Source organism: Neodiprion pinetum, chromosome 4 (assembly GCF_021155775.2).
Source record: "Neodiprion pinetum isolate iyNeoPine1 chromosome 4, iyNeoPine1.2, whole genome shotgun sequence".
Classification (NCBI taxonomy): Eukaryota; Metazoa; Arthropoda; class Insecta; order Hymenoptera; family Diprionidae; genus Neodiprion; species Neodiprion pinetum.
This window is the reverse complement of record NC_060235.2, coordinates 26,952,768-26,968,085: the sequence shown is the minus strand read 5'-3', so window position 1 is coordinate 26,968,085 and position 15,318 is coordinate 26,952,768. Positions and strand designations below refer to the sequence as shown.

At 33.3% G+C, this 15,318-nt stretch overlaps 1 protein-coding gene across 1 annotated transcript; it reads right to left on the bottom strand.

Moving 5' to 3' along the window:
* Nucleotides 1–51: 51 nt before the first annotated feature.
* On the bottom strand, nucleotides 52–15,265 carry LOC124216069 (solute carrier family 25 member 32). Its single transcript, XM_046620147.2, has 6 exons — nucleotides 14,852–15,265; nucleotides 11,837–11,990; nucleotides 9,774–10,026; nucleotides 8,458–8,571; nucleotides 7,024–7,169; nucleotides 52–1,336 (listed from the first exon to the last, which is right to left on the bottom strand). Exons 1-6 carry the CDS (start codon nucleotides 15,003–15,005, stop codon nucleotides 1,135–1,137), a joined length of 1,023 nt encoding a protein of 340 aa, XP_046476103.1. The 5' UTR covers nucleotides 15,006–15,265; the 3' UTR covers nucleotides 52–1,134.
* Between the last annotated feature and the right edge of the window lie 53 nt (nucleotides 15,266–15,318).

Sequence of the window (15,318 nt, the reverse complement as noted above, 5' to 3'; positions counted from 1 at the left end):
TACTGGTAGAATGACACAGCGCAGTAAAATAAATGAATTAGAGGGACGCGATCCATTTTCCCACAGTTTATTTTTGACTACATTACCTTGTTACACGTTGACCAAGGTTCTTTTCGATTGTTACAGCTTTTTATTACTTATTACTACCTAGCATATTCTCAGAGTTAAGTTTTCAACATTATTGCCATGTCGTTCCGAATATAAGTCGAGATTTTTTATGCTTGTACGTGAATCAGAAAATATGTACCGAATTATATGCAGAATTGGCTTTATTATAGATATATTTATATAATAATTACCGAACTCAACTTACATGTGGGGTCAAATTATATTCGGAACAATATTGAAGTAGATTGCGTAGATATACAATAAATACAATAATTTACTGGATTCTGTAACAATAATTAATTTTCAATACTTAAAGAGTGCGTTTAAACGAAATATGCACGTCTATTGAACGAAATATACAACTTGTGCACTGAACGAAGGATTAGAATGATACGCCCGCGCATCGAAAGCTTAAAAGTAAATACAAGATGTTTGGAAATATTCGTATGCTTATATTCCTTGCAAGCCAAAAAGTAAGACAAAGGAAATGCGAAGGAAAATAGACGCAAAATGAAACATAGTACGCCGACGTATCCAAGCATGTGATAATGAAAATTTGTTGTTCATGTAGTATTTTGTCCTCAATAAATTCTTGCACATACCTGGACCTACTCGCGACCTCGAGCATGGATTTAAATTCTACCAACTAAAATGTGTATCGGGTGTTTTGAAGAATTTACTATGCAATTCATTGTAGTATTTTGAAAAGAAGATTGTATTTTCCATAATGTACTAGTTGTTATCTTTCAATTAAACGAACTGGTTACAATAAAATGCCGAGTCTGATGAAAGGATTATAATGACAGGAACATTCAAATACTCCTATCTTTACAAAATTCAAATTTAACATTAACAACTTATAGTTACACTTGCAAGTAACGAAATTCAGTACATAGTCTGTTTTGGAACATAAAAACATGCAATGGTGAACCTTTCAGTCATTGCTCTTCACCGTCCGAATATCTTGAACAGTCTTTGAATTATATGGATAACTTCCGAATGGGTCGGTTCTGCGGGGAGTTGGACTCAATTCGCTGTTACCTCAGTTTTTGACGTGTTCAATATAGCGACAGCGGTAGTTGCAGGTAAATCCTCCGTGCGGGATGACTTGGCGCGTAGCAGTTTGTAGGAAACGTTCTCATAGGTGACGAATGTGATGATAGTCGCGGGCGTCACTCTGACAAGATTAGGGCCTAACCCCTTGTAAAAGCCACGCCAACCTTCACCCCTGTAACCACCAGCAATACTTTATTTCACTAATGGATCTCAGCAATAAATTCCGGTTCTTAAAAAATTACGTTCTTTTACACATCGCCGAGAATATCTCAACGTGTCTCTCAACGTTTGGTATTAGTTTCACGTACGATTATTGACGCAAATCAGACCCCATTTTGCGATAAAACTTGGGCGCACTAAGCACGCGAATTAAAAAGAAGTAACACGTACGAGGGAACGGAATCATGAAACTTTATTCAAATAAGTATTTACGTTTTGGATTTGAATTGCATGTAATTCTCGAGTATTTACATTTTCATCTTGGTGCTCGTTCAACAATATATAAACAAAGTAATCGTCAAGGTGTCATTTTATTTAAAACAAATTTTGAATAAAATATTAGCCACTTCACATACCGTAGACAAAAAAAAAAAAAAAGAAGAAACATAAACACGAAATAAACAAATCTCCAACAGATAAGCACACGAATAAGATACGATATAAATTTGTTTGGTTTGTAAGAGCACATGCTGCACAAATCAAACATGGCAATGATATCGCAAATTACGATTACGTTCCATGAATTATCCACTGCACACATAAAGAGATACCTACACATCTGTACATAGCAAAAGTCTGCTGTTAGTGGTTTTCATTGCAGGTACTTCAAAGCAGTACGACACAAATATTTTACATTTTTCTTTTCGTAGTCAATTCCTTCGTTATACCACGGCTATACTGGTTTCCAAAATATTATAACAATTACAATTGTTCGGACACATTTTTTTTCTTGGACAAAGTTAAATTTTTTTACCATCTGAATCTTGCAAGTTTTCTTATCTTTCACATCAACGACTCGAGTGACAAAATACCAAAGAGTTATTAGAGTTATTTCATTGCCAACAAAATTTTGTCCCAAAGCTTTGCATTCAGTGCTGAAATACTTTATAACCTCTTCTGCAATCGATCGGAATAGTTCCAGTTAACTGCGTCAGGTAATCGCAATGCGAATAATAAGTCGGTGACAAAGTTGAGAGCGAATAAAAAAGTTATGTGTTCGATTCGAATTGCAGTAAATGAAGTTGACAATCTGATCGGTGTCGGTATTATTATACGCGCTATGTTTTCGTTATACCAGTCGTTTGAGAACACATGATTGGATTAAAAATCGTACTGCTGGTGGTTCACCTAGGTTTAACCTATGCACTTACCGTTCGTACATCTAGACGTACAAGTAGAACAGTTGATTGCATTGTATCGGATGAATCAAGTCAAGTTTACACACTAAAGATAAATAATCTTTTCAAAATATGAAGGAAGATATCGATTCAGCTATAGTCGATCGCAGATGCAAATGCCAAATACGTTTTTTCTCAACATGACGAATTTACCTGCAATTTGCAAATGTGCAGCACCGTCAAAATGAAAACTCACGTGCGTACATTTTCAGTGGCATGACATCATTGGTGAGGAATTACAGACCAACTAAGTTTACGATACATTTTTTTTCTTTTCTTTTTTTCGCGACACATACATGATCGTACACATTGAAGAATTATATTTAGTTAAAACCTACATTTCATTGTTAAATCAGTTTCATTTTTGAATGGTGATACAGTTTAGAATTTGAAGCATTTGATCCGAAAGCTTGAAACTCTTAATCATAATTTGTTATCTTCATACTCATAAACCTAGGTGCAACAAAATGAAGAATTAGTCTTTCAATGTTTTTCACTATCTGAAACATTCAATATGTGCACTGAAAGTATGGTTAAGAATGTAAATTAAGCTTGTAAATCGATTATTTAAAAAGATCCAGTTTGTTTGAAGCAAAGTTTGAAAGATACAAGACAATTTCTGCGAATCAATCTACAATTATACAACATCTGGATAAAAAATATATTGCAAAATCAATTCGATAAATTTTTTCATCAAAGTATTAGATCGATTACTTCATTAAAAACGTAACGCTTATTCTCGTTTTTATAATTCTTATTAAAATTCTGATCTCTTTTGAAGCAAACTGTCAACGGATCAGAATATAAATGACGAATGGAAATGTGGTTTTGGGATTCAAAGCACCCCGTATCTCAGTTTCCATTGCAATATATAATCAAATAAGCCCATAGAAGAAAAAATGACATGATCAGCATAAAACAAAAAAGTTCAAGCCATGATACTTTGTATGGACTTCGGGTATTGTGAGATTGGGCGGTACGTGTTACTGTAATACTAGTATTTCGGTATAACGGTCTAGATTCCTTCGATTCTTGCCTGCGGTTAAATAATTTGGAATGCAACCATTTTCCAAAGCAGTACATATGTGAATGAAAAATTGAATCTGCGTGCAATTTCACGATTCTTAATGTAATACGAATGAGCATGTACGTGAATTTTTCATTCCAAATGAAATTGCGGCATAATGAATGAAATTGGAGAAAGTGCCTTGAATTAGGTACAAGGCCATGAAGTGTTGAATTAAGGGCGTTTTCAGCTAGTTCGGAAAGTACTCATCGACATCTTTCTAAATGTGCAAACACACATTTTGTCTTGACATGTTAGCACATTACTGCACATACGATATCATATGAAGGATTTGAACTGCAGAGAAAAAATCAATTACTTATACGTTGATTACCCTACAAATTATTGGTCAACAATCTAGGGTCTACGATGTTGATTTGACTGTAATTTTTATCACTTCCAGTGGACATAGAGATAATCCCCCTCCCTTCCAAAGGGTTAAACCTCAAGAACCTAATATTTACGCAATGAATTTGTGTACTCGTACTGTTTTGCATGTAAATTAACATTGTTGAACGAGAAAAAAATTGCTATTTGAATAAGAGAATAAACTTTTATTTTTGGCAATTACTTCGAAAAATAATATTAAATTCTGAGAGTGAAATTTATCACGTACATATCACTGTTGTTCATTTTCATTCCAAACGGAACGCACCCGGTACAAATTCGAGAAAGAAATGTAATCCCCTTTTAGTTCCAACATAAATAGGCAGGTTTCTCATAAACGGTGACTTTCAGAAAACTGGATGTCTAAGAATCGAGGGATTATCGGAACTCTGTGCTCACTAGAAGTGGTTAAAAACGGTTCATCGCAGTTCAAATACTTTTCGACATCTCTGATGTGTCAGCTTAAATTTACTTTCGTGAATTATGAAGAAAATAAAAAGTTCTCATGCGGAATGAATGTTATCCCATTAAAGAAACATCCCAACAAATAGAAAAGTAATCGTAGCTAAATGATGTTCAGATTGTTTATGAATAATCCCGCTAAGTAGAGAAAACTGTTGTGACGATAAGCAATGCAGTAAAATGTAGAATATTTTGAGTTAACCATAAGATGACACTTAATTTTGAATATTACTAATAAGATCAGTGATAAGAATAATCACAATAAAAATCATAGTAATGATAATAAAATTGGTTAGCAAAAAGAGACTATCACATACAGCACACAGAGAAAGAGAATAAAATTGCAACTAAATTGGTAATGTCAAAGATAATATTATCGATATTAATGATATATCATGAAAATAAGTTTGATAACTATCAGCGCAATGCAAGGCTTTGGTTAAAATTAGTTAGACTTTGTAGATGTTGAGCACATGACTTCGACAATGGTCAAGGTCATGGTTTTTATAATGGACAAGGTTGATAATTATTTGATGGCACGAAAGTGTGTTATGAGCTTATCTTATAAATAATAGTTCGAAAATAAAACCTTCCAAGATACAGATTAATATTTATATTTGTTTAAGAAATTCATGTATAGATAATATTAACATTATATAATAACTTATAGATTATTTTGTCTCTTAAATTCTTTTCTATACGGTACTTTTTTTTTTTTTTTCTTTCATGTTTTCCAAGCGATCTAAGAATAAAGAGTTTTAAAGAGAGATGTTCATTTTCATGGCTAACATAAATAAATTGTACTAATATTTACAGATTGCGACGATATATATTCATAACTGTTACTTATCAAGCAGTCATAATCAAACTGTCATGATTTATTAGTTGCTGAGATTTTATGTGCCATAAATTGATCCAAATGTTATATAAATATTTATCGAATATTTTTTATCGTCACAGCAATAATCTACTGTTACTCTCGGAAATTTTTTCAATACCACCTAACCACATTCGTGGTCACAAATAATAATTGTATCATCAGTTTTCAACTATTCAATAACAGATCAATGCGGCATAATTTCAAACACCAATTAGACATTTATTAACTGTATCTTTGAGAAGTTCATTATCTAATTCACACCTTGACGTAGGTCTTTCAATTTTGTTACGTATTCTCGAAAAAATATTCATCAATATTTTGACAATGCTTGATCACTCTCAACCGATTATGAAGAGGATTATTAAAAAAGGCTGTGTCAATTTTTGAAAATAATTTTCGTTCTTTAGAAAACATTGGTCTCGGCACATACATACTTTCTACTGAAAAAATTACAAATATAGAAAAAAAAAAAGGTACTAACAAACAGCTTTTTTAACTCTCCTTTTCAAACGTACTTCAATTCAAATGTCTTCTTTTGGATTTAAAGTTTCATTCAAATAAATACATATACGTTCATTGTATTTCAGCGTATTAGAAATTATATGACTAAATGTTTCCAAGTAATCACTGCGCTTGTAAAAGTAAAATATATGTAAAGGATATCGAGTAAGAAAAGGAAAAGAAACAGTAAAACATACTACATAAGTCAGAAGTGAAAGTTCACTTCGATATTGATCTATTTCTATTGCAATTTCACATGAGCTTATCTTGAAATATCATATGAGCAGAAACCAACATTTGCCAACTGAAGTGATTTGAAATATATCACGAAAAAAAAGAAAAGAAAAAAGATGTAGAGAGGATCTAGTATAACTGCAATTCAGATTCATCTTTTAGCAATCCATTATCCGCTAGACATAATACAAGATGAAATAAATTATTATAGGTATTGCCCGTACATTTTACACGTTATTAACCCTTTCAATGTTTGCCGCACATATGCGTCAAAAACACAACTGTCCACCTAGTGAAAAGAATTATACAATTTAATACTGGGTAATCTAATCTTTAAAATTTCATGACTTTTCTTTGTCAGACATATTTTGTATTCTTCTTCTCAGTGAAAAGCATAATTAGCAAAAAAAAAAAAAAGTAACATTTCTCGCAAGGGAATTCATAATAGAATTTGGCAATACCTATGTAAAAGAATAATGAATTACTTTCCTAGATAGTATTGCAGTACACGTGTATGGACAAGTAGATAAGAATTGTAGGTCGAATTCACTATTCTGTCACAAGCATGTGATTGAAGTAACGAATGTGTAACATCACGTGAAATATAAGGCTTAACTTCGAGTTACTGCGCAAATAAGAGTTCCTAAGCCAAGTAATGAATTTAAATTTAAATTCAACCACTTGCATTGTATCTAACTAATATCATTTTTATAAAATGATAATAAAAATTATCTAAAGTCATTAAAATTATACGTGAAATCAATTGTCTAGAATCACTTATATCGTTTTGACTGATTGAATCTCATCGTAGGTGTAAGTGAGGGGCTTAGTTTGCAAATTTTTCATAAATCAGCATAACCAGACAAATGTTTGGCAAAACGTGTAACAGGTAGGGTGTGAACCCTTTATAAAATCCCCTAGCTTTTTCTAACCTCCATGTTAGTTGAATACAATGCCAAGTTCCTCTGTAGTCGTGATGGTGATCCTGAAGTCGAGCCCTCACTACTTGATACGGATACGTCGCCATAGCAGCGAACAATTTTGATAAGGCGGCAAAACCAATATAATCCGTTGTACTCTGCAAAGAAATGAAAAGAGGAAATGTTAACACAGAATTAAAATCATTTTTTAAGATTAATATACACGTGAGAAATGTTGCCAGTCATAATAGATGATAATTAAGAGCTTTGAGTTATTCCTAATTCATCGTCGGTCTCTTCTTCCCGTTCATATTTCATATTTCCAGTAATGGTATTCTTAATTCATTTCAAACTACTTCCGGATTCCATAAATGAACTTTGTGGTCGTTATGCCGTTTTTAATTTGTTGTATATTATCATTATTATAATTCAGTATATTATCATGAGTACAAGGTACTGCTGTTATATGATATATGTCTATTATATGGATAAGGATCTTACAATCAATGGCTGGGTCTCTCTTGGAGGTTTGACTTGGGTATGAAAATGACCTAATAGGTCAAAGTGCAAAACAGAGAGTTTTAGTTGAAGCATGTATGCATTCTTATATAGGCAAGTGACTCAAGTGGGAAGTTCAATTCGGTATTTTTCGCATTTCTTTTTAATATAGTGCATGTCTGTAAATTTAGCGAATAAAAAATGAGAGGATCGGAACGTTTGGAAATGTCTTCTAATTTAGAAATCGAAAAAGTTAATTTGGGTTTTCTTCAAAATTTTTTTTCGCAAACAAAATTTCTTCTGCCGAAATGAGTATAAATTTTTTAGTATTCTTACTTAAAATACCTCCTTGCAGGGAGTTCTTTTTTTAGTTGAGCTGTTTTAGATGAATATTGAGATAAAAAGAAAACTTAAAATTAAAGTTAGATTCTCGAGTGTAGAGCAGTTAACTAATAATGGAGGTAAGGGGTAGAAATTTGGTTGAAAGTAACTTATTGTCATGACCAAGTGCGGAGCAAGAAGCTTTGCTAGCGTCTTCACACGCTGACCAAATAGACCGTTCAATATCATGGTAAAAATTAATCATATCGCAAAATAGTTTTTGTTTCAATTGTCAACTAGATATATGTGGCCACAGTTTACTTTGATCAGAATTTGAGAGCTTAGAAAATTAGCTACACAATCGAGGATTTGTTTCACTTCAAACTTAGCTTTAAACTGCACAAAATTTTAGCAAAACTAACGTAATTTGCGATTACACATCAGAGTAATATGTTAATAGAGGGTGACAGATCGTACAATACCTGTATTTAGAAATGAATTTAACAAGGAACATAATGCATGCGGTTTATGCTATATCTATTGTAGATCTATTTTCAAAATTACACTTAGACTTGAAAGATAACTAGCAGCATTCTATTTTTTTTTTTTTTTTCAAATACTACTTACCAGTTTTGTGTCTATGGGTAATCCTCGGTAGTCATTATAGCTATTCTTCATTTCCTCATACGTCATAAACTGAAGCGCGCCGTGCGAGACACCGAACATTCCAGGAACAAGACCCTATTCGAAAAGAAGTGCGATTAAAATTTCAGAAATTTCAATGTGTAGAAAGTATTGCAATTCGGATTTCAGATTTGAATGCAAGAAGAGCCCATTTTCAGAGGCACAAAATTCTTGGCCATTCTGTTTACATGGGAAGGCTTTTCCCTGGGATAAGATCGAAAAAAAATTCATCAATGGTGATGTTTCGCCATTGTTTGAGGTTGTCCTCAAATTTTATTACCTAGTCAGGTTTCGGCCAGATTCTCTGTTGCATTGAGCAAAACGTTGTGAAAATAAAACATCTATACCACGTTAAAGAAATAACGCAAAGAAGTTGAAGCGATCATTTTTCAACATTCTGAAGTTGCTCAAGGGGGGTGGTAAATTTTTTTGTGCTTGATTAGCAGATCCATAATCTTTGAAAAACAGCTATTCGTACAGAAAGTTTCGTAAATAACTAACAATTACGTGTTTGAGAGATACTAGTTTGATCTTTATTCTAAGCTTCAAAAGTAGAAAGATTGTCTACAATTTATCAAGTTATGACATCATCAACAGCTAGCAGGATTCTTGTCAAACCTATACCTTTCACCTCATGATGTTGTTCATTATGTGAAACAAAAAATCTGTATACTCTTAATTTCAAAACACTTATAGTTATAGTTGGAATTAAAAATTTCGATATTGTCACTGTACTTTTTATTTTTGATACGTTTTCCGTATTTTTATGGAATTTCAATACATTTGTAAACTACAATTCCCAGTCTAGTTTGAGCATGGATCATTTTAGTTCCCGTAAAAACAACGTATCGGAATGGAATGTGAAAAATTTTATAAAAATCATATGAACGATTTGGAAATTACCATACGAAAAGAGTTCAATAACATTGTTTCGAATAAAATGAGTGCAACGTTAAAAAACTATAAGCCATTTGTAAAATTTTAGAGGTTGAAATAAAGATGAAACTACCATCTTTCAGCCATACAATCGGTGATTATTTGCGACTGTATCTATAGCAGTTATTCAGAATTAACTTGAAAATTAAGTGTGAAAGGACGACCACCCCTTTAAGAATAAATGTGCTTGCAAAAGACACATTGACGGTTACGAGAATGGTTGATCAGTGCAAGAAATATTTTGTACTGTATTATACTTCATTCTAGTTTCATACAAAAGGGCTCTTTGTCTTTTACTTTTTATTTTACACAGTGAAAATTACCTTGTAGAGTCCTCGAATACCCTCTGTTTTATATATTTTGGTGAGAGCATCAACCAAGCCGGAGTACCTTTTGCTTTCTGCAAGATTTACATCACTTGTATATTGAAGGCAAAGCCGCGTCTTAACTACCCAGATTGGATTCGTTATTAACAGTGTCATAATCCCAGCGTCGGCTGCAGCCAACATGTGCATTACTGGGCCCACAGGCTTCTTTGCATTTCCACCTTGAATCCATGTTTTTATTGTGTTATAGCTATAAAAAATGGAAATAGATATTAGCACGAGGAGTGAAACAACAATCGTGCAACACTATAATTATAGGTGCATTCATTTTACTTTCCCTTAACCGGGTTCATGGATTTAGCAAGATGTAGTTACTACAAAAGTGTTTCAAAAATTGATCAACAATTAATCAATCATCTCATTTCTAGAGATGGTAAATATTTTTAAGTTGCTAGCATCACAGTGTACACTATTTTACAAACAACCAATATGCAATTAATACATTGCTTATTATACTCCCGTATATTATACTGTAGATCAGATAGTGCAAAAAGTTGAACACAAATAATGTTTACATATACATTCCCTAAATTAAAAATATTATCTTAATAAATAAATACGTAAATACAAAACAGAATAATGATTACAAGGAATCATGTGCTGTTTTTGATTCAGTAGTTGCTCAGTGATCTACAAAATGTGTATGGCAATGAATCAAATACAAGTTCATTGAACTAAGCCCATCATAGTTCCTGGTAATGCCCAGTAGAGATGATTTAAGTATTTTTTAATGGAATCGATTTTTAATAACGCACAAGGCAATTACTGAATTGGTTGGGTCAATAAATTTTTTTCTGTGCATCATGTCATTGAGGGATTTTATAAATAATCGGTTCGAATTAGTTTGAAAATGGGATGACGCCTCACTGCTACGAGTTAAATACATACAAGATTTAGGGCTCTTATTAGTTACTGGTCAGTTGAAAAAAATTTGGCCAGGTAGAGATCACACGATCACAAGGGTCAGAAACCTAAGAAAAAATAAAGGAAGTTGAAAAAATTGGGAAAGTGAATCTGATATAAAATTAATTAATTATGTATAATTAATTCGTACAACTGCAGATGAGAATGGGAGAATTATTATTACTGAATACAGACTTTTATGCTCTCTACTGTATTGTTACATTTATTAAATAAGTTGCAATAAATGATAAGAACATTGACGGCAATAGTTTTTTTCATACCAATGTTAAAGAATTTAATGCTCATAGGCGGATATCGGCGAAATTTGATTGGAAATGACAAAAATATAATTGAATCAGGAGAAAGAAAATTTCTCCATAAAAATGTTGTTTGGAATATTAGATATGCAAATAAAAAAAAAAAGAAGATAAATCTTTGATGATGACAATGCAAAAGGTAATGATATAAGTAGTTGCTCCTAAATCGGTCACATGATCCCATGCTCAAAACTTCTTGATACGTTCCACGAGATATCACAGAATTATGACCGTTGTAAATTTTCCTTTCAACTCTATTACTCACTACACTTTCTCATACTATTTATAGAATTATACTGAATAGAATATGGGAGTGTAATGTCCTAAAAGTGTATAGTTAAATACAGGACAATGAAGAAGATATTGGCTGATTAGATTTTACGCAGATAAACACATGGAGATGTATTGTTGGTTATTCTATTAGATCTAACCGAAACGGGATTGCTTTGTCGTAGAAGATCAGTTTGAAAGTAAAACAGATTTAATTTTTTACCCGGTGTAGAAAAAACTTTAAAGAACTCGTTATCTTTTTTATGTTGCTGCTGATATTCACAACACAATTACAATATTCTATTTTTACACAACCAAGCAAGTTAGTGTTATCTCTGTGAAGTTGACACTAGGAAGCTACGTAACGATGAAAAGTTTCTTGAAATTCAGGGAAATTGTACACACAGTTGTACAAGAATTTCTTCCTTATTTTATTTTGACGTATAGCAAAGAAGGAAATCATGAATAACTATTGGCAGTAGAGAAAAGGCAAACAATTTGACCACTTACAAGAAAAAATAGAATCCCCAAGAGCTGCCTGAGCCCAGAATATTTGGTACTACCCCTCTGTAGAGGCCTCTCAGTCCCTCTGTCCTGTGGATTTCTACAAAGGCACCCCGAAGACCACTGTACTGTGGAGTAGAATGTGTGATGCCATCGTTAACTGCAAATGGAAAACATTAGTCTTGTAATAAAAGTACAGAATCTGGTGTTCATATTATGATTTGCGACCAGAGCGCATGTCGAGAACTATTGAACAGCTAAGTTATGACTTATTGAAACATAAGCCTTACATTTTACAACATTTCATCATTGACACTGAAACGCATTAAAATTGAAAGTTGTTGATAGGAACGTAGCATCATCTCATGTCGCTCCCCTAAAACCTAAGACTTGTTTGGTAGATTATTCTATACAAAAATAGGGAATCGTTATAAGTTTAATTAACATTGTTATTTTGACCCGTCAAACTGGATTCGCGATGTGGGTGGAATTTTTGTAATTTGATATCGGACAATGTCATTGCATTCATGGATTATTAGAAAAAATCGTTTCATGTACATCACAATTTTGAGGAGTGTCTGAAAAATTCATTGATCCATGATACAAAAAGACATACTGATGTGTTGGAAAAAAATAGTCACTTTTGATCTAATATTTCGTTAAGTCAACATCACAAACTTGAATCTTCTGAATTTTCTAATCTGAAACTCAGTTTTTCATCCGGTACACAATACATCATCAAACTGAAGAAAACGTTGGGATTTTACCACATGTTCGTTGGAACATATCATAATGGTTTTAAAAAAAATCGCATCAATGCCATATTCATATTAATTTATCTGAAGTAAAGTAATAATTTGTGAAAAAATAAGCATGAAAAATTTGTGCTGTTTCTTTGTTTTGGAAATATGTAGATTGAAAATTTGTTTTCTATGATACGGCTGTAACAATAACAAGAGAAAAAAAAAAGAAAAGAATGTGATCAGCCTTAATCTGGGCTTGTAGATCAGTAATATGGTGAATATAACTAATTGTTTTGATGAAAAATATATCTCTTCCATATTGCGGAAGATATATTTTCGAAACATTTATTATCCATAATTTTGTACATTTTATGAACAACGAATTAGGACGAAAATCTGATGTATTCACTTTCGTGATCAGATTGCTATTTTTCTTTTCCTGCATTATATTATGCCAGCATGGACTAAAGCCAGCAGCTTTATTTATTCAAAAATTGTCACAGCCAAAATTTTGAAAACACGAATGTTACGAGGTGAAAGCTTGTTGAACATTCTGTACTGAATTTTTCAATTAATTATAGAGTACCAAAGATTACCGTTACACTATTCAACTCGCTTTTTACCTATAAAGATACACCTGAAAAAATATTCCTACTGATTATGAATTAAAGTATTGGAGAGTAGTCACGATAATGGCGTAAGTTTGTCGGCGAGATTCATTGATAGTTGGATATAAGATAAAGCCACACAATCCAAAATATAGTACGCAAAAAAAGAAAAAACAAACACAATCAGATGCTGAGGTAAACGATTTTGTAAATTACAGAGGTGCAATTGGTAGAAGTAAAGAACAGCTTGGTAATATATAAGAGGCAATATCCGTCGTAAAATGTGCTGGCCCCTTACCAGAAACATGAGAAATTTTACCAGTTGCATTAGAACGTGTGAGATTGGAGATGTGAGTGTAAACCTTCACAAGCTGAGTTATTTTTGAAAATCGTACAAGGAAAAGTTTTAATCGCATATATAACGGACCTTCTTTAACTCGAATTAGACAGTTTTGTTTTGACATATCAACTTGTTGTGAGGAAAAATTAAAGATATTTGGTTTCAAATATATATTAATAAATAAGATGACAAACAATATTTTGGAAAACCAACTCCTTTAAAATTATTCTGAAACTACAAAACAATGATTTTTAATTCACTGTTTCGTTGCTTATTATTATCAACTTGAACCTCGTACATAGACAGAATTTGCAGTGTATGAATGATTCATATGTACTTTGAAATATGAGTTTCTATTGGGGCACAATCTATATTGGCACAAGAACAACAGATCAACCGGACTGTGAAATATGTACAATGTGTTTAATCGTTGGATTAGCCACAAACATGGATCAATGATGTTTATGTTAGTAAGTGTCCAACAAAATTTACGTGAAAAATTTCGTCAGGGTTGAAGTTTGTAAGACTGACGTAACGATGTATTTTCATTGCAAATCGCTAGTTCACAAATTTTATGTTTGTCTACAAATCATTGAGGCGTAAAATATGCAAACAAAGCTCATATTCCACAAACATATGTTATTTAAAGGCATTTTAAATTTGTGAAACAGTAATTTTAACTCAATGTTTTGTGAGGTTAACGTCACTCATTTCAACCATGTAAATTTAAGAACTATGTATTTAGAAAATTTCAGGTTAGGGAATTCAGGATAAGCTGTTCATATCTTTGTTCTTCATGTACGGGTGGATAAAGAAACAAAATGCATGCCTAATAGAAAACTGTTCCAAGTGTTATTTTCCCTGTGAGTACGAACCCTGAATGGTAACAGTACTAGGAAAGTATCAATGTCTGCCATGACGCGCGTTGCTTGCTCAGTGATAACTCGCTAACGGGACAAAGAGCGATGAATTGTTGCCTGACGACGCCGATCGCTAATTAACTATGAATATTATATATACGAAAGAGACACGAATCGGCGATGCGATAGCTACGCATACCTACTTTGCATACACGTGGTAACTCAGTAGACGTGTTGCATCATATTATGCAGGAAATCTTATCGGCGAGAAAAAAAAATAACCAATTTCAAAAATTCATAAATTCATAAATTGGCAAAAAGAACGCTCAAAACCGTTCCGGCATGACGTTTCGCTGAGGTTCGGGGGTACAGACCACGTGCACCGCAAGGGGACACTCGAAGCAATGACAGCTGAACGAGTCCGAAGGTTCGGCACTTGCTCTGGCGGTGTTAAATTGTCGTCTACTTACCGGCAAATCTGATTTTTATCAGGTCCAAGGGATGCAGCATCAAGGTCGACAAGACCCCGCCGGACAGACCAGCGATCAGATGTTCATATTTGACATGACTGAACACCGGGAGAACTCGCGTGGTTCCCGTCCCTGTGGTTTTTATCGTAGACATGTTGCGTGTGGACTCTTCGTGCGTTACTGAATTCTCGATTCTATCGTGTTCGGGTCGCAGATTTCCAACAGTCGTATCACAATCATTGTTTCCAGCAATGACAACACCACCGTCCGCCTCGGGACATTTCTTTTGACTCGTCGTAGTCACCGTTATTCTCGAAACAATCGAGAAACTGATATATCACGAGGTATATGGCTTACGTAACAAAATACGATGCTTCCTTGCGCTTACACGCCGCCATACTGAAACAGAGTTTTCACTTCCATTGCACACATCGACGCGCAGACGTTCCGCGCATGCGGATACGACG

What these genes read in the sequence shown, in the direction of transcription:
- LOC124216069 (XM_046620147.2), bottom strand. Translation starts at nt 15,005, where the DNA reads ATGTCTACGATAAAAACCACAGGGACGGGAACCACGCGAGTTCTCCCG. An exon ending in GTATTCGAGGACTCTACAAG is followed by an intron (nt 8,572 to 9,773) that starts GTAATTTTCACT and finishes CTTTTCGAATAG; the next exon opens with GGTCTTGTTCCTGGAATGTT. An exon ending in TGTATTCAACTAACATGGAG is followed by an intron (nt 1,337 to 7,023) that starts GTTAGAAAAAGC and finishes TGGTGGTTACAG; the next exon opens with GGGTGAAGGTTGGCGTGGCT.